The 22309-nt window shown below is 39.2% G+C and overlaps 1 protein-coding gene across 1 annotated transcript; it reads right to left on the bottom strand.

Moving 5' to 3' along the window:
- Positions 1–1809: 1809 nt before the first annotated feature.
- LOC135473682 (splicing factor Cactin-like) lies at positions 1810–19978 on the bottom strand. Its single transcript, XM_064753548.1, has 18 exons — positions 19973–19978; positions 19266–19558; positions 18113–18182; positions 17646–17699; positions 16900–17046; positions 16233–16304; positions 15114–15176; positions 14789–14843; positions 13962–14050; positions 11315–11468; positions 10409–10665; positions 9649–9863; positions 9065–9254; positions 8146–8301; positions 4537–4620; positions 3330–3380; positions 2791–2853; positions 1810–1948 (listed from the first exon to the last, which is right to left on the bottom strand). The coding sequence occupies exons 1-18, from the start codon at positions 19976–19978 to the stop codon at positions 1823–1825; spliced, it is 2145 nt and encodes a 714-aa protein (XP_064609618.1). The 3' UTR covers positions 1810–1822.
- Positions 19979–22309: the final 2331 nt, after the last annotated feature.

Here is a 22309-nt window from a genome sequence, read left to right as displayed (position 1 = left end):
GCAACAGAGAATGTCTTTCTTGCAAGCAAATTATTATATCTTATTATACATGCACTTGTAGCAGTAGAGTTATACATGTACAAGCCAATCCACGTCTCATAAAGATGAAAACGCTGGTGTCAGGCGCTGACCTTGAGCCGCTAAATCCCTGCTGTTATTCGTACGTGTAATTCTCTATGCTGATGAATTAAGGTGCAAACACTCTTTATTTCATATCAGGGCCCGATTTCACGAAGCACCCTTAACGTTGCGTTCTCTTAAGTACCACCTCAACAAGTACTGTAGCCATTACGTCGTCGTGGTAGTTGCGAGCTTGTAACATGAAAAGAACTTCGTGAAACTGGGCCCAGCATTACAAACTCTTCTCCAAACACATGTATAACCAGAAGTACTGCCACGACAGCAGCACAGCTTACTTTGCAAAGCATAACACCAGCTGAAATGTATACAAATTTACATTTTATTGGGTTACACACAGTTTATACAATTGTTTTTCACACAAGCCATTTCAAATAACCAGACTGATGTGGTCTTTTTACTGATGTTAATGACCTTGTTGAGATCTGCTTCTGTATTAAATCATAAGGTTCTGTACACTAGAAAATCATTTATAACAATACTGTCACAAAAGAGGCTTAGATCATTTAATTATAAGGTTAAAACATGACAGTAACTTCATTCATCAATAGTTTGCCATTGTATTGTATTTATTTATTTATTTGATTGGTGTGTTACGCCGTACTCAAGAATATTTCACTTATACGACGGCGGGCAGCATTATGGTGGGAGGAAACCGAGCACAGCCCGGGGGAAAACCACAACCATCCACAGGTTGCTGACAGACCTTCCTACTTACGACCAGAGAGGAAGCCAGCTGGTCTTGAACTCACAGCGACCACATTGGTGAGAGGCTCCTGGGTCATTACGCTGCGCTAGAGCGCTAACCGACTGAGCCCTGGAGGCCCCCACCATTGTACTGTAAAAAAAATCTGTTACTCTTAAAGTCATTACAAACTAAGTCAGACATTTGCACCACACCACAGACCGGTTTGTCTCCAGCCCTACATGTACTTCAGTAGTGAACATTTAATATATGTAATATACACGTCAAACCTTCAAGCGATTGTTCTGTACAATGCTCTCTATACTTGTTAGGGTGTATTGATTTGATCTTGTATCTCACAGTAAACTGCACTCCATGCTCAAGCCTTCACCTATGCTCATCCATGGGAGAGTTTAACTGAACTCAATTAACAAAATCTATTCACTCTCAATAATATTTAGTGTTAATGAGAGATACATCCACTAAACATGCTTATGGGTAAAGATAACTCACCCTCAAAAAACTAAGCTTATTTTTGACAAAAGTACCGGTATTACTAACCTGAGCACAGGTGTACAATGTACCATATGTTGTGAAGGTCAGTACTGTGGCCACCTCTAGGGGACTACTATAAAGCTTGAGATCACTGTTACGCTTATGATATTCAGTGAAACATTTCAGATCACACTGCCAGCATGGATCCTTGATACCAGATCATGATGGCCAGATTGCATGAAGTTGCATGGTCTGACACTGAGAAGCAAAAAAACAAGTACCTCTGAGATTTGAACGGTTACCTATGAAAAGGCAAACTGTTTACAGGCCATGGAACCAGAAGAGTTGATACACTGCAGAGAAGTGCAGATTGACTGGACAACCATGCAACATGTACACCATACACCAGAGAGACATGTGCCCTTACTGAGTAATCATGCTACTGGTACACCAGTCTGTAAAGTTTAATGTTCTTGTTACAGTCAATGCACCACAACAGGGGTCTCATCTCCTGTAACGATATCGTTTGAAGTGGAACCAAAGTTGAAATATGTTGTTCTGGAACTGGCAGCGAAATCCTCGCTTGTATGAATACTCCCATTCTCTGTTGACGATTTTGAAAGCAATGTCCTGAAAGTAAAAAGTAAAAAATCCAGCTGACTGTGCATGTATTCTTCAGCAAACCAAGCAGCAAATATTGAAGTCGATCAGATAAATGGTGGCAGAAGTAATGGTTAAATGGCTATAATGGTTATAAATGGTTGCAGAAATGTTAAAGTTAATGATATAAATGGTTGAAGAAGTGTTGAAGTCCACCATATAAACAGTTGCAGAAGTGTTAAAGTTGATCACCTTAATGGTTGCAGGAGTGTTAAAGTTGACCATATAAACGGCTTCAGAAGTATTAAAGTTGACAATATAAATGGCTGCAGAAGTGTTAAAGTTGATCATGCAAACAGTTGCAAAAATGTTTAACGTGATGATATAACTGGTTGCAGATGTGTTTAAGTTGATCATATAAATGGTTGCAGAAGTGTTATAGTTGATCAGGGAAAAGGTTGCAAGTCAAAGGACAAACACACATAATTCTGATGACTTCCCATGCCAAAAAGGTAGATTACAGAAGATTACACTCTGAAGTAAAGTGACACGCTGAAGTTTGAGGCGCTTGAAGAATTTGTCAACAGCACCAGAATACACTCGAAAATTCTTCATAACACATGTGTACATTTACATAAAAAGGCTGAACAAATGCTGGCAAGATCATGTACACCTGAACTGACTTTACAATTCTGATTTATTTGTGGTCTGTTTTTCAAAAGTGTGCTGAGACTTAAGCCTAGTACATGTACAACTTAAGCTTCACTTTCTTGTATTTAGATGAGACAGGTAGCCTACATGTACCGTAATCTAAAACACTTCTGAACAATGCAGTAATGACTCATAAAAGTACAGCATTATATTCAATTTACCTCATATGGTGGACCAGCACTGAACAGAAGAGTTGAAAAATCCTTGTTGTCTTCCATGGGTGTCTGAGAACAGAGATAAAGAGCTAGACAGATGAGATTAACCTAATTTAGTGTCAGGGTACATGAATGATCCAGTGACACCAGGTCTCCGAGGCGTCTTCTATCTCGATCATCTTATACAAATCTCCACCATTTCATGCAAATCTCAATCTGTCCATATACAAGTACACCTCTACTATTTTAAGTCTCAAACCTTTCCTACATCTCGCAACCCTTTCCTACACCTTGAAGCCCTTTTATACACATGACAACACTTTTACACATGTCTCAACAAGGTCTTCTCCTTGGGCTTTTGTTAGTGAGAATACGAAAATCGCACGAACAAAATTTTTGAAATATTATATATTTTTTTTCAACCAATTTTTTTCATCAAAGATGTTCTGACATTCCACCAGGATTTATTCCTACAGTCCCAGTACCCTGATCAACAGTCCAGGTATCCTGATCAACATGCTGAGACCATGTGAGCTGAAACTTACCAGTGTGTAGCTTGGTGTCTTATGCTTGTCTATCAAGTCAGGATAAAATATCTGCAAGACAAAATAATTCATGCTCAATTTCTAAATTAAGCTCTTCATGACATGTTTGCATTCTGTGAAACAAAAGACATACAGAACATTGAGAGAAAATCGATGCCTCGGCCAGTACATTATTACATATGTCACAACACACATCTTCAAAGATGTATACTAGATATACATATGTGCACATGTTCAGAGGTACATGTGCACCCACATCTCACTGAATTATTCAACAACTTTCAAAGTCTAAATTAGAAACAACTGTTCTATTGAAAACAATTCCGGGCTGAACCTAGTACACGGATGTAATTATTGTGTGCTCTTAGTTTTGATCATTAATGAGTATTGGTAACATTGAATTTTTATACAGCACCAAAAAAAAAAAGAAAAAAAACTGAATTGGTAGCAAGACTGGTCTCCTTACAAGACTACAAAGATACAGCTCAATACATGCCACACTTTTTGAGATACCACCCCTAACATTTACCTTAAAGGCAAAGACCTGTAAAAATCGAAGAAGGCATCACTAAACAGACCACTTAAAACTATACATCAATATGCTTTCCATATTTTTTACATTTTTGAAAAAAAGGCACTCAAACATTGAAAGCTAAGGTGGGCTTTATGGACCATACTATCAGTGGTTAGGAACTTTTATGTCACATGAAGTTTTCCCAACTCTAATCACAATTCTGAATGTTGGAATGACTCATTTTACCCATGGGTAAAAGCTTAATGAAATAATGTTCTCAAAAATTCCTTCCTTCTGGTGATCATCAGGAAAAAAAGGTGATGTGACGTCAGAGTTCCTAGATACCATCAGCATGGCGCTTATAGCCCACCACAGTATTCAAATATTTGAATGCCTTTCAACACTCTTTACAAAAATCTGAAAAACTAAATGAAAGTATTTTTATGCACAGTTTTCAGTTGCCTGTATGGAGAGCCTTACTTCATATTTTAGCTTTCTTTTACTTGAACAAATGATTGTAATATGCTAAAGTCGCTACGGTAGTTAAAATGCACACAGCCATCAAAGTGGAACATCCCATAGGTGTTACTGTCCTTTACATGTATGTGTGACCTGGGCCCAATAGAGGCAGTACCTTTTGAGATACTTCCCCTAGCATTTACTTTAACATTGATTCTCCCATCCCATACTCACATTGAACTTGTAGCCCTGGACTATTTTAGGGGGGGGATTATCAATGTCGTAGTGAGTCTGATTGTACTTATTCCACTCAAAACCCTGAAATAAAAGAACAAACAATGTTTTATTTATTTGCTTGATTGTTGTTTAACACAAAGAATATCAGACGAGAGGCTACTTCTTATGACATGAGCACCATACATGTCTACATTTGCATGTACATATAGACAAGTCAGGAAGAGGACTATTCTCACAAAAACTAAAATTCAAATATTTGAAGGGATTGCACTTAGCTAATTCTGTTATAAATCATGAAACCACACTAAACAAAACCCTTCAAATATGAACCATGATCTAATAATGTACATGCAGGTTAAAGGTCATTTATGGTAGTCTGGAGAAAGCAGCTGCAGTGAATCCATATACGATACTTCACTGAAATATGGAAATATGGAATATAATGTCATTCGGCAAAATATAAACTCAGACTTAAGAAAGTAGGTCAAAGGTCAGAGGACTGATGACAATGTAATTGTGAAAGAGATTCTATGCATGAATATGACTCAATAATTTTAAATATAAATATGTAGTGTTACAAGTGTTCTAGGATAAATACTGAAGACAGCACAACAGGGTTTATATGATTTGTACTTACATTGTGCGCCAAGCCTAAAAGGTCAGGTTTTTCCCTCTTGTACTTTACGGTGTGGTTAAAGTCTCAATGTCTGAGTTTTTTTTACTTGCAGTGTGGAAGTTTAAACATCAGGGTTTTCTATTCAGTACTTTACAGTGTGGACTAAGTCTAAACGTTTATAAAAGGTTTCTCTTCTGTACTTTGTGTGGACTAAGCTTAACTGTTAAGGATTTTTCTGCTGTACTTACACTTGATTAAGTCTAAATGTTAGGATTTCTTTCTTCTGCACTCAAAGTGTAAACTATTGAAGTGTAAATGTCAGGCCTATCTTAAACACTTACAGCGTGGTCTAACACTGTTAGGATTTTCTGTACTTACAGTGAGGACTCAGTCTATATGTTAGGGTTCTCTGTATTTACAGTGAGGACGCAGTCTAAATGTTAGGGTTCTCTGTATTTACAATGATGGTCTAAATGGTAGGGTTTTCTGTACTTACAGTGAGGACTAAACCTAAATGTTAGTGTTCTCTGTACTTTCAGTGATGACTAAGCCTAAATGGTAGGGTTTTCTGTACTTACAGTGAGGACTAAACATAAATGTTAGTGTTCTCTGTACTTTCAGTGATGACTAAGCCCAAATGGTAGGGTTTTCTGTACTTAGAGTGACCACTAAGCCTAAATGTTAGTGTTCTCTGTACCTACAGTGATGACTAAGCCTAAATGTTAGGATTTTCTGTACTTACAGTGAGGACTAACCCTAAATGGTAGGGTTCTCTGTATTTACAATGACGGCTTAAATGGTCTAAATGGTAGGGTTTTCTGTACTTACAGTGAGGACTAAACATAAATGTTAGTGTTCTCTGCACCTACAGTGAGGACTAAGCCTAAATGTTAGGGCTCTCTGTACTTAGTGAGGACTTAGCCTAAATGGTAGGGTTTTATGTACTTAGAGTGACCACTAAGCCTAAATGTTAGTGTTCTCTGTACTTACAGTGAGGACTAACCCTAAATGTTAGGGTTCTCTGTACTTACAGTGAGGACTAAGCCTAAATGTTAGTGTTCTCTGTACTTACAGTGAGGACTAAGCCTAAATGGTAGGGTTCTCTGTACTTAGAGTGACCACTAAGCCTAAATGTTAGTGTTCTCTGTACCTACAGTGAGGACTAAGCCCAAATGTTAGGGCTCTCTGTACTTAGTGACGACTTAGCCTAAATGGTAGGGTTTTCTCTACTTACAGTGAGGACTAACCCTAAACGGTAGGGTTCTCTGTATTTACAATGACGACTTAAATGGTCTAAATGGTAGGGTTCTCTGTACTTAGAGTGACCACTAAGCCTAAATGTTAATGTTCTCTGTACCTACAGTGAGGACTAAGCCTAAATGTTAGTGTTCTCTGTACCTACAGTGAGGACTAAGCCTAAATGTTAGTGTTCTCTGTACTTACAGTGAGGACTAAGCCTAAATGTTAGTGATCTCTGTACTTTCAGTGATGACTAAGCCTAAATGTTAGTGTTCTCTGTACATACAGTGAAGACTAAGCCTAAATGTTAGTGTTCTCTGTACTCTCAGTGATGACTAAGCCTAAATGTTAGTGTTCTCTGTACTTACAGTGAGGACTAAGCCTAAATGGTAGGGTTCTCTGTACTTAGAGTGACCACTAAGCCTAAATGTTAGTGTTCTCTGTACCTACAGTGAGGACTAAGCCTAAATGTTAGTGTTCTCTGTACTTTCAGTGATGACTAAGCCTAAATGTTAGTGTTCTCTGTACATACAGTGAGGACTAAGCCTAAATGTTAGTGTTCTCTGTACTCTCAGTGATGACTAAGCCTAAATGTTAGTGTTCTCTGTACTTACAGTGAGGACTAAGCCTAAATGTTAGTGTTCTCTGTACTTACAGTGAGGACTAAGCCTAAATGGTAGGGTTCTCTGTACTTAGAGTGAGGACTAAGCCTAAATGTTAGTGTTCTCTGTACCTACAGTGAGGACTAAGCCTAAATGTTAGTGTTCTCTGTACTTTCAGTGATGACTAAGCCTAAATGTTAGGGTTCTCTGTACTTAGAGTGACCACTAAGCCTAAATGTTAGTGTTCTCTGTACATACAGTGAGGACTAAGCCTAAATGTTAGTGTTCTCTGTACTTACAGTGAGGACTAAGCCTAAATGTTAGTGTTCTCTGTACTTTCAGTGATGACTAAGCCTAAATGTTAGGGTTCTCTGTACTTAGAGTGACCACTAACCCTAAATGTTAGGGTTTTCTCTACTTACAGTGAGGACTAAGCCCAAATGTTAGGGTTCTCTGTACTTAGTGACGACTTAGCCTAAATAGTAGGGTTTTCTGTAGAGAGAGGACTAAACCTAAATGTTAGTGTTCTCTGTACTTTCAGTGATGACTAAGCCCAAATGGTAGGGTTATCTGTACTTACCATGAGGACTAAGCCTAAATGGTAGGGTTCTCTGTATTTACAATGACGGCTTAAATGGTCTAAATGGTAGGGTTTTCTGTACTTAGAGTGACCACTAAGCCTAAATGTTAGTGTTCTCTGTACTTACAGTGAAGACTAAGCCTAAATGTTCGGGGTTTTTTCTGTACATACATGTACATGAGAAAGAAGTTGACTGTTCTGATGTGGGGAATGGGTGTAAGGAAACCTCCAACTTCTACAGTTGTATTCCAACTGCAGATTTGAACTTTCGTTCTCGTCAGGGATGTATTCCAACTGCAGTTTGAAATCACAGATGTAGTAATTTGAGTAGGTTTCCTTTGTTTTTTCTTATACATGTATATATATATAAATATATGTAGATTTATATATATATGCATATACATGTATAACGTGGAGGAAGTCAAATTGTTACATGAAGATTTTGTTTTTGTACATGCAGTGTGAGCAAAGCCTAAATGTGAGGACTTGTTCTGCAACAAGTCCTCAACAACGTGCACTACGCCACAACGTGCACTACACCTAAATGTTCGATTTTTGTCTGTACTTACAGTGTGAACCCTGTTGAAGAATCGAGGTTTTCTGGGCCTGTATTTGTCAGACCAGAGGAAGGCCTGCTGCTCTATTGGCACCTCCACACTGAACTGGGCTTCCTCATCATTCATACCTTCTCTGGCTTTCTTGATGAACTCACTCTCCTGGTCCATCTATAGACAAACAAAACATTCCCGCTTTATTCTCCATGTGTTACATGCTGTACTACAAATGCAATATAGTATTACATACTGTGAAAGATGATCAAACTGGAAAAAGAATTTGTACAAATGATAAGCGATAAATACAGGAGATGCAAGGTTAAACATGTGCACAAATGGTATTGCCAGACAAATGCCACATTCACACAACTCAATAAATTAGCTTTCAAATTTATTTTCACAAGTCGTATTACAAGCATTATAATCCAGACATAAATCTGAAAAAATTTACAACAAATACATAGATTTATTTATTTATTTGATCAGTGTTTTACGCTGTATTCAAGAATATTTCACTTATACAATGGCAGCCTGCATTATGATGGGAAGAAAGAGAAGATTACCAAAATGAAAGTCTTTGGGTCTTGTGAAGTGCTCATTACATGATGAGTAACAAAATGTCCATTCCTTTGTCATCTTCACATCTCATCTGTATTACATTCATTCACTTGTCACTTGGACTGACCCCTCCTAACCTACCCCGGCTTGTCACATGGACTGACCCCTCCTAACCTACCCAAACTTGTCACATGGACTGACCTATCCTAACCTACCCCAACTTGTCACATGGACTGACTCCTAGCCTACCCTGACTTGTCACATGGACTGACCCCTCCTAACCAACCCGGAATGTCCAACAGACTGACCCGCCTAACCTACCCCGACTTGTCGCAGACCTCTCCTAACCTACTCCAACTTATGGGGACTAACCTACCTTCACTCGTCCAGTGGTCTGGACTTGTTCTCTGGCAAATGCCAGCTTCTTCAGGTCATCTTCTGTCTCATAGATGACTGTGTCATAGTCCAAGTCCTCTGGGCGGATCAGCTTAGGGGAGTACTTGCCAGCCTCGTACTCATCCACACTCTGATCTAGCAGGTCCTCCTCCGTCAGTACACTCTCCACCCTAGACAAGACAATGAATGGTTAGGGTTTATCACTATACTGCCAGTATTTTAGCTGCACTGTACAGAGAATATGCCAGAACCAGAAATTGGCCTTCCATACGCTAACATCTATAGCTATCTTTTGTGACATTTAACAGTCGACAGTTATGCTATACTGGCATCAGACTGACCAGTCCTGACCTCTTCCGCTATTAAAGATATCAGTATCAAACAGAAAAAAAAGATGAAGTTGATCATCTTTTCAAAGCCAACAAGTGGCCTCTGGCCTTAGCTCTGTTTACGTGCAAACACTGTATGCGCTTGTTAAAACTTTCTTCTAAGAGCGAGTGCTTTTAGGAAGGATTTTTACACACACAAAGATTCATGTAAGTTATGGTAAGAAAGACTGCTTACTCTTGTGTGGGGTTCTCTTTGCTGTTGCCAGGTTCGGGGTCTGAGGCATCGTTACTGTTTCCTGGTTCGGCCTCAGGGCTCTGGCTGCTTCCTCCAGGTCTGAGGTCTGCCTCTTTGGCAGGTGCCTGTTTCTGAATCCCCCCTGGGGACTGGGACCTTTCAGATACACTACCCTCTTGCACAATAGGGAACAGCGGGTTTGACTCAATGCCTTGCTGCAAGTATCCATAAGGGTAATGCAGATATATGCAAAGTGCTAATGGAAAAACCATCATACATAAACGAATGCACATGTCATCACTTCTAGGTGTACATTAGCATGACATTTTGACATCTGTTCTAAAACATAATAAACTGATTCATTTTCTTTTTAGCAGTTTTTACTTATAAATAAATATATCAATGACTAGATTCAGAGATTATCTGCCTGTACATGTCAGTCAACCTATCTTCCAGATAATGAGCCCGGTAAGGCCATGGCTACTGCAGTGTAAGTGTTAGTCCATACACCTACATGTATATTTGTTACTACTAAATTAATCAGCTGATTGTGTCTTAATATTGTACACAAGACTACAGAGGGCAGAATAAAGGCATTACAAATGTATTATTTTACTCAGAACTCATCTTCAAAATATTAAAAATACACCAGTATAAATGTGTTGATTAAATTGTGCTTAAAATAGCTAAAACAAATGCTGGGTTAATCTAAGAAAATCCAAATAATGTTAAAGTAGGTTATGGTTTCTGGAGAGTTCACCTCCTGCTTAAGTTTGAAGAGCTTCTGCCTGAGGACTTCCTGGTGTCTTTCTCGTAGCCTAGTCTTGGCCATGTGGGCTTTAAGCTGCTGAAGAAGAGATTCCCAATACCCAATGTCCACACCCTCTCCACCACGCAGCTTCTTGTGGATCTGCTCCTCCAACAACAGAAGCTGATTGGTCGTCTTCCCTTTGAACACGTTAGACACCTCACTGGTCACAGCCTGGTTAATGCCTTCCCTGCGATCCCCTACATGATCTGTAGGAAAATTACAAGGAAGGTTATTCGTTGCAACAATGTCAGCATAGAGACAGACGTTCAGATAGAAATACTTGTCATCTCAATAAGTGCAAGAGGCCCTTGTTCAAAGCTTCAAACCAAATAAGACCTTTCATTTTGAAGACACCAAGAGGACAAGATTCTTCCTTGCAACATGCAGCAAGAGAATGGTCATACCCAAAAAGTTTTTCAAGTTGAAATATCCATGACATAAAGCTCCAAGAACAATTTGGTGAAAATTACTCCATTAGTCCTTGAGCTTATTGTGGAAAAACATGGACACATTTCCTCCAACAAACTTACGTATCAAACTGTACTGAAAATATCACCACAAACTAATATATATGTAGACAAACTACTGACTGATGAAAATAAATGATATCTAATTCAACAGTTTCACTTTTGAGACATAACAATATACCACTGATGACAGTGAAATCAGACACCAATCTTCATCTCTCGACAAGACAGTTTTCCAGAATAAACGGTCATTTTCAAGTGAATTTCATACCTGTGTTGACCTGATCAGAAATTATATTAATCACCCATGACTACATCTAGCCACTTCCAACCAAATATGCCTTTACTCAGATAATGATTCAGAAAACCAGTGTGTTGTAATCCTCACCTCGTATACTGGGATCAAGTTTGCGAAGTTTTTTCAGTTCATCCTCAGTCACGATGATGATATCCCTCCAAAAGTCCACATTCTTCCCCTCCTCCAACTCCAGGTACACCTTAATGTCTTCTAACAGATCCTCTAGGTCTGTGATGGTCATACCCTGTGTCCAACCAGAGAGAAATTACACCGCTGCCAATAGCTGTCTCCTCCAAATGTATATAAAATGATAATAAAGTTCTGAATTTCCATTTGCATACCTGTGAGCAGTCATTGTCACACCTGTGAGCAGTCATTGTCATACCTGTGAACAGTCATTGTCATACCTGTGAGCAGTCACTGTCATACCTGTGGGCAGTCATTGTCATACCTGTGGGCAGTCATTGTCATACCTGTGGGCAGTCATTGTCATACCTGTGAGCAGTCATTGTCATAGCTGTGGGCAGTCATTGTCATACCTGTGAGCAGTCATTGTCATACCTGTGAGCAGTCATTGTCATACCTGTGAGCAGTCATTGTCATACCTGTGGGCAGTCATTGTCATACCTGTGAGCAGTCATTGTCATACCTGTGGGCAGTCATTGTCATACCTGTGGGCAGTCATTGTCATACCTGTGAGCAGTCATTGTCATAGCTGTGGGCAGTCATTGTCATACCTGTGAGCAGTCATTGTCATACCTGTGAGCAGTCATTGTCATACCTGTGAGCAGTCATTGTCATACCTGTGGGCAGTCATTGTCATACCTGTGAGCAGTCATTGTCATACCTGTGGGCAGTCATTGTCATACCTGTGGGCAGTCATTGTCATACCTGTGAGCAGTCATTGTCATACCTGTGAGCAGTCATTGTCATACCTGTGAGCAGTCATTGTCATACCTGTGAGCAGTCATTGTCATACCTGTGAGCAGTCATTGTCATACCTGTGGGCAGTCATTGTCATACCTGTGGGCAGTCATTGTCATACCTGTGAGCAGTCATTGTCATACCTGTGAGCAGTCATTGTCATACCTGTGGGCAGTCATTGTCATACCTGTGAGCAGTCATTGTCATACCTGTGGGCAGTCACTGTCATACCTGTGAGCAGTCATTGTCATACCTGTGAGCAGTCATCGTCATACCTGTGGGCAGTCATTGTCATACCTGTGAGCAGTCATCGTCATACCTGTGGGCAGTCATTGTCATACCTGTGAGCAGTCATTGTCATACCTGTGAGCAGTCATTGTCATACCTGTGAGCAGTCATTGTCATACCTGGGAGCAATCATTGTCATACCTGTGAGCAGTCATTGTCATACCTGTGAGCAGTCATTGTCATACCTGTGAGCAGTCATTGTCATACCTGTGAGCAGTCATTGTCATACCTGTGAGCAGTCATCGTCATACCTGTGGGCAGTCATTGTCATACCTGTGAGCAGTCATTGTCATACCTGTGAGCAGTCATTGTCATACCTGGGAGCAGTCATTGTCATACCTGGGAGCAATCATTGTCATACCTGTGAGCAGTCATTGTCATACCTGTGAGCAGTCATTGTCATACCTGTGAGCAGTCATTGTCATACCTGTGAGAAGTCATTGTCATACCTGTGAGCAGTCATTGTCATACCTGTGAGCAGTCATTGTCATACCTGTGAGCAGTCATTGTCATACCTGTGAGCAGTCATTGTCATACCTGTGAGCAGTCACTGTCATACCTGTGAGCAGTCACTGTCATACCTGTGAGCAGTCATTGTCATACCTGTGGGCAGTCATTGTCATACCTGTGGGCAGTCATTGTCATACCTGTGAGCAGTCATTGTCATACCTGTGAGCAGTCATTGTCATACCTGTGAGCAGTCACTGTCATACCTGTGAGCAGTCATTGTCATACCTGTGAGCAGTCACTGTCATACCTGTGAGCAGTCATTGTCATACCTGTGAGCAGTCATTGTCATACCTGTGAGCAGTCATTGTCATACCTGTGAGCAGTCATTGTCATAGCTGTGGGCAGTCATTGTCATACCTGTGAGCAGTCACTGTCATACCTGTGAGCAGTCATTGTCATACCTGTGAGCAGTCATTGTCATACCTGTGAGCAGTCACTGTCATACCTGCGAGCAGTCATTGTCATACCTGTGAGCATTCATTGTCATACCTGTGAGCAGTCATTGTCATACCTGTGGGCAGTCATTGTCATACCTGTGGGCAGTCATTGTCATACCTGTGAGCAGTCATTGTCATACCTGTGAGCAGTCACTGTCATACCTGTGAGCAGTCATTGTCATACCTGTGAGCAGTCACTGTCATACCTGTGAGCAGTCATTGTCATACCTGTGAGCAGTCACTGTCATACCTGTGAGCAGTCATTGTCATACCTTGGTGAGAACTAGAGGAACCCACAGGAACAATACAACTTAGATACACCTGAATACTATAATTCTCCTTACATTGGGGAGATAACAGCAGAGATGAAAGCTAAAAACAGAAGAGAAACTGTATTCCTCTTACAATTTCAAGAGTATTAGCTAAAAACAGCTGATCAGATGTCCCAAAAATGAGAAGAATAAGGGTACACATCAACTGTTGTTGTTGTTATTGAAATCCAAGGTCACAGGAAACATTATGTACCAAATATGCAAACCAACGAAGTGTGACTAATAAACATAAACAGAGATATTTACGTGCAGGTATGTGTAGGGCTCGTGCATCTCAATGGCTAACTCATCATCTTCTGCACTGATGTACTTGGCCAGCAAATCTATAGGTTTAGCTGTGGGCAAAATTGAATCAGGTTACTGCAGTTGAACATATAGTTTGGGGGTGGGGAATACCCCCCACCCCTATTACATACAACTAATATATGGAAGCTTCCGACTTGCACGTCTAGGTATTTTTTCACAACTTTTAATACATGACAAATACAGTGTAGTATCTGTAGTTACCTTTTATATAAGCATATGTATGTAATAACACACAGGAAAATAACATGGCAGAGATTACATTTTGTACATACTAAAATGTGGGACATTATCTGTCAAAGGCTAGTGGTCTTAATACGCAATGGCAATTCTGAAAACTCCTTTCCTTTTAAATCTAATCATACACATCCCTATTCTCTACAAGATGAAAGTTATGTTTAGTTTAACAGATTTACTACCACGTTTTATTTTTGCCCATTGTGAGTGTCTGATTTATTTTTACGACTACATGTAAGAATGACTGACTTATTCTGTATGAAAATAAATATCATGAAAGTCACAAGTTGAATGTACTGATCATGAAATTCTCTCATGGGTGCGATCTTCAAAAAGGAATGTGAAGTAATGAGGAAGTTGCTTCAAAATAGTCAGCAGAATGTTTAAATGACAATCACAGAACATGTAACTTGAAAATAACTTCCTTCAGGATATGGACAGAAACACATTGTTCTGAACACTTCCCAACCATGTGTGCTTGATTAAACTCAATTATTCATCTGGACAAATGCATCATGGTATGAGCCTCCTACCTCTACCATCTTGAATTCGGATCTCTGATCTCAACATGGCTTGTTGAAGATGAAACTGCAAAAAAAAAAAAAAAAAAAAAAAAAAAAATCATTAAATGTATGAGGAAAGAAATAAGATTTTTATAGAAAATGACTATGATACTTGAACATATGTACATGTAACAGAACAGCTACTGTATAATAAAATTACAGTCAGATCAAGTAGCTTGTAAACTTGTAGCATCAGCCAAGCCTAGACACAAGCTTTAAATTGTAATTTATACAAAATATCTCAACATTATACCTCATAAAATTCTTCCAATTTAAAGGTAAAGGTAAAACTTACAGTGTCTTCCTGTTTCTCCCATTCCCTGAAATATTCTGCCTCCTTTTCACGTTGCATTTTCTCCTGCAAAACAACAACAATCAATTGTTATCTTACAGATCCATGTATTTCTGAGCTGTAGACAAACAATGCTATGTAAGGCACTTACAAGATGCAACTACCTGCCTAGTCAACGTAACCTTAAAACTGACCGATCCTGTATCAGTTCATCAATCAGTCAATCAACATGATCAAGGGAAACAGTACATGTACCTAATGCAGCTTTGAAGTACAGGTAATTCATGGCAGAAATCCACAGTGTGTTAGGCAAAATTACAGAGGGTAATGAATACAATGTTTTATAAGGAAATGCCAGTCAGTCACTGAATGCAATGTTTATTGCTGCCGATACTATTTCTGTCAGAGTAACTCAAATCATGAACAATTTTTATCGGTTATACTTTTACACACAGACATACAAGGTATCTTCACAAGCTCAAATTCAGAATAGCTATGGCATCCTGTAAAAAGTCGAACACACAGAGTTTTGTGACATGCTGCACACAGGCCTCTCGTTATGTTAATCACTCATGTTAAAAGACAATTATTTGACCTGCTGAGTTACAGACAAAGGCAAAGTGACTTTATACTGAGCTGGTTATTACAGCCAAAATTAATTATTTATTTATTTGATTGGTGTTTCACGCCGTACTCAAGAATATTTCACTTATACAACAGCGGTCAGCATTATGGAGGGAGGAAACCGGGCAGAGCCCGGGGGAAACCCTAAACCATCTGCAGGTTGCTTGCAGACCTTACCACCTATGACCGAAAAGGAAGCCAGCATCAGATGGGCTTAAACTCACAGCCACCACATTGATGGATCCTGGGTCATTACACTGTGCTAGCGTGCTAACCAACTGAGGCCTCCAGCCAAAATTAACAATTTACTGAAAACAAATGTGACATCATAATAAAACATTGCACCCAGGAGCCTCTCACCAATGGAGTCTCTGTGAGTTCAAGTCCAGCTCACAATGGCTTCCTCTCTGGTGGGAAGCTCCACCAGCAAAATGCAGATTGTTATGGGTTTCCAGGAAAACTTCAATGAAATAAATAAATAATATAACATTTTTGTACCCTTTCCTTCTCCCTCTCTTCCATTTCTCTCTCTCTTTCTTGTCTGCGCTTCTTCACTTTTTCAAGCTCCCTCTATTGAAAGAGAAGAAAATAAAACAGTTAACTATCAACAATCAAAATAACAAATTTTACCTTAAGAAATCAGTGGTTTTGAATTACCACCTTTTACACATCCCCTTTTCACAAGTTCAATACCTCTGTAAGCATATATTTCATGTTTATCACATCTGCTACACTAAAGCTACAATACTGGTGGGGAAGAAACTCCTGAGTGCGTAACAAAGTTTCATTTTGAAGATACATTGTATCTTAACACTCTTCCTTTTTCACCTTATTTTCCTCCATCTTCTGTTTATATTACTCCACTATCTGCAATATTCTGTTGCAGTTTTCAAGCATTCACTCTTCTCACCTTATTTTCCTCCATTTTCCATTTATTTTACTTAATTGCCTGTAATATTCTGTTGCATTAAGCATTAATATTTCCTTTCTCACCCTCCTTTCCTCCATCTTCTGTTTATCTTACTCCATTTTCTGTATTAATATTCTGTTCTATTAAGCATTAATACTCTTCTTTTCTCACCCTATTCTCCTCCTCTGTTTATCTTACTCCATTTTCTGCATTAATATTGTGTTCTGTTAAGCATTAATGCTCTTCCTTTCTCACCCTATTTTCCTCCATCTTGCGGCGCTGAAGCTGTTGAATCTCCTCCACTGTAACATTTTTCTTCCCTTCCTTTGACATTTTCTTGGTCCAAACAAAAGTTTCCAACAAATGTTCATCTCCAAAAGGGTTGTCAGCATTTGAGTAACCCTAATATATAAACAAAAATATACAAAATACTTTTATATGGATTATTTACCAGAATAGACAAACTATGCCATGTATTTTATTTATTTTTTGATTTAGGATATTCTCAACAAAATCAGCCTTGTCTCAGAATAGACATAAATTAGGTCTAGGAAATTACTGGAAACGTTGCATTTAATAGCATTATTAGAAATTCCCAAAACAGCCAAAAGAATGTGATTGATCAGTATTATTAGCTGTACTAAAGAAAAAGCACTTAAACTGTGATGATCAGTTTCACTCATAGACAAACTGGAGTGCCCAGAATACACCCGTTTGTGGCAAGTAAATGACAAGCCTTTCCAAATGTAACAAAGGCATTTTTACCCGCAGAGCAAACTAAATGTGTAAGCCACATTTGTGTAAGGCAAGCGATCGGTAATGTAAGTGTACCTATTAAAACAACCTTGCAAACCCACAGTAAACAGTCATTTAATGCATTATAATATTACAATAATACAGTACACATGTTTCATGATTAGTTCTGAACAATGGACTTGTAGTTGATTTTGTAGTGTACATGTATAATTTTGATGAACACAAGGGTACATAACTCTTCTTACCATGTATTCCTGGTCCCACCCCATCTGTTCTTTCCTCTTTCTTTCCTTCGCTTCCTGTGAATTAAACAATTCACATTACAAATGACAATCAGAGTTGTACATGTATGTTGATCAGTATTAAGCAGATCTTAGAAACTGAATGCATGTATCTCACATGTACACGTATTAACATTTCCACCACTCTTACGACTTTTACAACTTGGATCAAACTGGTTTAGGAAACGGGATCTGCGTGAATGCACACAATTTACATTCAAGCCTACATTTTATCATGTGACAATAAAACAGATAGCAATTAGATTGAACACTGATTAGATAGCTTCATATTCACAAATACCAATCAATGCTTTCTGAATGTATCCAAATTTCAGAGTCAGCTTCATGAATAAAGCCCTCTCTTTACACTTCAGCAACTCTCTCACGCTGCTAACACTATGACTCAGGACTGCATACTGGTAAACATTTACCTTCTTTGCCATTCGGCGTGCCCTCTTCTCCTCTGGGGTCTCCAAAGCCTTCAAAAGTTCCTTTTCAGTTCTACAAAACACATTTTGCAGATTTATCTATTTTGACTGGAGCTGAATAGATCTGACTGACAGAGAACGTGACGTGTAACCCCATAGGCCCTTGACAGGAAATATGGATTGTGGAATGCATGAGTGCAAGAGCTTGACTTAACCACCAGATGTTGGTCACTTCCAACATGAAATACAAATGTTCTGGAATACAGTTAGTTCACTTTGTAGGCAATTCTGCCTCCCGTGAAAAAAGGTCATCTCCAACAACCCTTGTGTAAGGTCTTTCAAACTCTCGTGAGTTCAGTTAGCTGATTATTATTACCATGGCCCTGAAAATTTTGGAGGAAGGGCAATATTGTCATAGGCTGGAATTGAACCATCATCTTGTATGTCCAATGATTAAAAAACAAGCATTCCTACACAACACTCTCTCCACCAAGAGATGGAGTGCTTGAGTGCTTGGGGTTTTAACGTCGTACTCAACAATTTTTCAGTCATATGACGACGAAGGAATCATTAGGGTGCATGCACATGTAATGTGCCTCCTTGTTGCAGGACGGATTTCCACCGCTCTTTTATTTAGTGCTGCATCACTGAGACGACTTACCGAAGGCAAGTAAGCCGTCCCGCCCGAGCCATTATACTGATACGGGTCAACCAGTCGTTGCACTATCCCCTTCATGCTGAACGCCAAACGAGGAAGTTACAACTTCCTCTTTTAAAGTCTTAGGTGTGACTCGACCAAGGATTGATCCTGGATCTACCGGTCCCGAAGCGGACGCTCTACCAACTGTGCTATCCGGGCAGGTCCACCAAGAGATGAACATCACATTCAAATATGTGCCATAACATGTAAACATAGAAATTTTTCTATTAATTTTAATACTTTCCCTATCCGTAAATCTGACTGTCATAAAATTACTTTCTTTTGAGTAGGTTGCATAAAACAAAACATGTAAATAGATATTATTCATAAATGATGGTTGTTGTTTATCATCATCAACAATGTCTACATTGTCACAACATGCCATTATCAATTACACATGATGAAACAATTACATGTAGACTCAAAAGGCAAAACATATTTTGAACAATGCCATACTTTGTGTCGACACTGGGTTTTTCCACTGTATCTTTTCTTCTATCAGACTTCTTTCGTTTAGCTCTTTCTCTGGACCTTGACCTTGACCTCTTCTTGTGCTTTTCTTTCTTTTTCTTTTTCTTCTCTCTTGATCTTGACCTTTCAGAACGTTTTTTGTGTTTCCTGACGGGCGATCTTGACCTTGACGAGTCTGTCTCAGAATGGGAGTTATTAGATGAAGAGGACGACCCTCCAGAAAGTGACCCGGACCTGAAAATATGAAGTTTGTCTTTCAGTTCTTCACAACCACAAACCTGATTTAAATGAGAGATCAGATTTTTGGCATAACCTCACTGCTTCTAGGTATCTCCATTTTTCGGATCACGTTCAGTTATCTTCTGCCCTTTTAGAATCGCTCAACTTCAGTGCCACTCAAAGGAAAACAAAAGGGGTCAATAAAAATACATTTACACTATGCAGAAATGCACCCTGATTACGGACAAACATATTATTTGGTGGACAATGTTAGTATATTGAGGACAACATGGGAAGTGCAGAGGTCCTCATGGTAAGCTTATGGAACAAGACAAGACTGTCATAGTATTGGTAATCAATGCAATACAGAGCTACATGTAAGTCTACACATGAGTTTTTCATTCATAAAGTGAAGACTATCAAATGATATCTAAAGTGATAGCAGTGAAATGAAATTGATGAAAGAGGTTTACCTGCATTCCTAAGCATTTATTTATAAATAAACCATTTGCACAGGCTCCTGACATATACAGATAAATCAATGGATATACGCTCAACGATGTCAAGCTTTTGTATTATTTCTGTTTTGAAGATGTGGTGATTTCACAGCAATATTAATTGTCTTCAAAGCAAGATATTTATAAGGTTAGTTGCAGAGTGGGTAGATCTCTGATTTACCTGTGTAATACACCCCTAAATGCGAACAACTTATGACTGAGAATGATGAATACTTGATTTTTTGACTGTTATGGCCACAGGAGCTCAGATATAATCTACATCTTTACACTGTGGTGAGCACCAAAAATTCATTGTTAGTCAGTTCCGAACCACTCATAATGGCAGTGGAAAAGCTGGTTCCTCAATGAAATGACGTCACTCTAGCACGTGACAGCAGTCTGAGCTTACAATATCCCCTCATAATTGAAGATATATTAACAATACAATGTTCTTCGAAACTACGAAAAATGGGCGACTTATGATCCCAAATACGTCGAGATACAGTTTAAATTGAAGAGAACTACGAGATATTCACCGTCGTCTTCGTTTGCTCTTTGTGACATTTCTCTCCCTTGACCTGGATCTTGATCTGTACGAATGCTTTGGGAACTTTTCCATGATTTGTACGGAGTTTAAACAGACTATTCCATTCTATTCCACACTATTTCAACTTCAAAAACCATCGTCGTACGCTAGACGACTTCGTATAAAATGTCCTTTACATCAGAAGATTTACGATAAAGGGGGATAACTCTAATCGACGCTAATCGGAAGGCATCTCCGAGAGGAGTTTTGAGCCATTCAAACTTATTTGGCGCCTTTAGACGTGCGGTCTAAAAGAGTGCGGAGCCGTAAAACTGACCAAAAATGTAAAACATTAAAAGTCAGTGGCCCGAACTTAGTAGTTATGATGCCAATTTTAACACTCTAGCTCCGAGTTTAAAAGCTGAGGCTTTGGAGAGCGTCTTTAGCAAAGTATTTTCACTGTCCCTTTCAAAGCCGTCATTACTCAGCCGTATCTGATCTCGAAAAAATAAGGAATTTCAAACTTCTTAACGTAATTTTTAGTACTTTCTTACTTCGCGTTATTTATAAAACCGAAGAGAATCTCTCTCTAAAATGTTTGGCAGCCAAAGCCGTGTATTTAGTCAGGTGAAGTTGTATATTAATAAGAATCATTCCTATACATATATACATCTATATGTTCCGGTAGTTCATCTGTTATCAAGTTGGCAACACCCCCTCTCCCCCCCCCCCCCTCCCCCTTGTTGATTAACTTGCGTCCTGTGTATAAGGCCCTACCAGCTGTTGGTTCCAAGATTGTTGGTTAAGCCGTCATAGCCTGAGGACAAACTATACACCTACAATTCCCTTTAAGGCCGTAAGTTCGGTACATATATCAAATTTTCAAATGTTGTAATTAAAGTGACCACCACTTGCTGCAATGTCTGTCAATATTTGAATGTGTAATTGATTGATTGATTAGTCTTTAACGCCATTCTCAATGGTGCTTCATTTATGTGATGAAGGAGATGCAGATTTAATGGTGTCAAGTTTATCATAACTACAATACCAACATATATGTGTTTTACATGACTCCTCATGGTTATTGCGCCGTCATCTGTTATTATCCAATAGCTCACTTGGTAGAGCTTCTTCGAGGTCGACAGATCCAGGGTCAATCCACACCTAAGACCTTAAGAGAGGAAGTTGTAACTTCCTCGCTTGACGTTCAGCACTAAGGGGATAGTGCAACGACTGGTTGACCCGTATCAGTACAATGGCTCGGGCGGGTCAGCTTATTTGCCTTCGGTAAGTCATCTTTGTAAAGCAGCACTGGATAAAATAGCGGTTGAAATCCGTCCTGTGACAATAGGACATGCACTCTAAGTCCTCCTTCATCGTCATATGACTGAAAAATTGTTAAGTACGACGTTAAACCCCAAGCACTCACTCACTCACTATCCAGTCATCTATTGTTGCGACGAGCCATCTGTTACTATCCAACGTCATCTGCAATTGTCCCCTATAATAGTCACCTTTTACTGCCCAAGGTCGTTTGAAATAGTCATCTGTTATTGCCCCAAGTCAATTGTTACTATTCAATGCAATCTCTATTTGTCCTGAAATATCTGTTAAAACATCCAAGGTTGTCTGTTATTATATATCATCAGTATCTTCATCTGACGTTACACATGGTCATCGGTTACGGTTCAAGGTCGTTTGTCATTGTTGTCAGAGTCAACCTAGATATAATGGTTATTGCACCAGATTCATTATCTACATGCCTGGTTCCATGATTGTTGTTTAAC

Source organism: Liolophura sinensis, chromosome 8, assembly GCF_032854445.1.
Source record: "Liolophura sinensis isolate JHLJ2023 chromosome 8, CUHK_Ljap_v2, whole genome shotgun sequence".
Lineage (NCBI taxonomy): Eukaryota > Metazoa > Mollusca > Polyplacophora > Chitonida > Chitonidae > Liolophura > Liolophura sinensis.
This window is presented reverse-complemented; position numbering and strand designations above follow the sequence as displayed.

What these genes read in the sequence shown, in the direction of transcription:
- LOC135473682 (XM_064753548.1), bottom strand. An exon ending in ACTTGATCCCAGTATACGAG is followed by an intron (nt 10,666 to 11,314) that starts GTGAGGATTACA and finishes ATTTTCCTACAG; the next exon opens with ATCATGTAGGGGATCGCAGG. An exon ending in TCTTCAACAGGGTTCACACT is followed by an intron (nt 4,621 to 8,145) that starts GTAAGTACAGAC and finishes CTTTTATTTCAG; the next exon opens with GGTTTTGAGTGGAATAAGTA.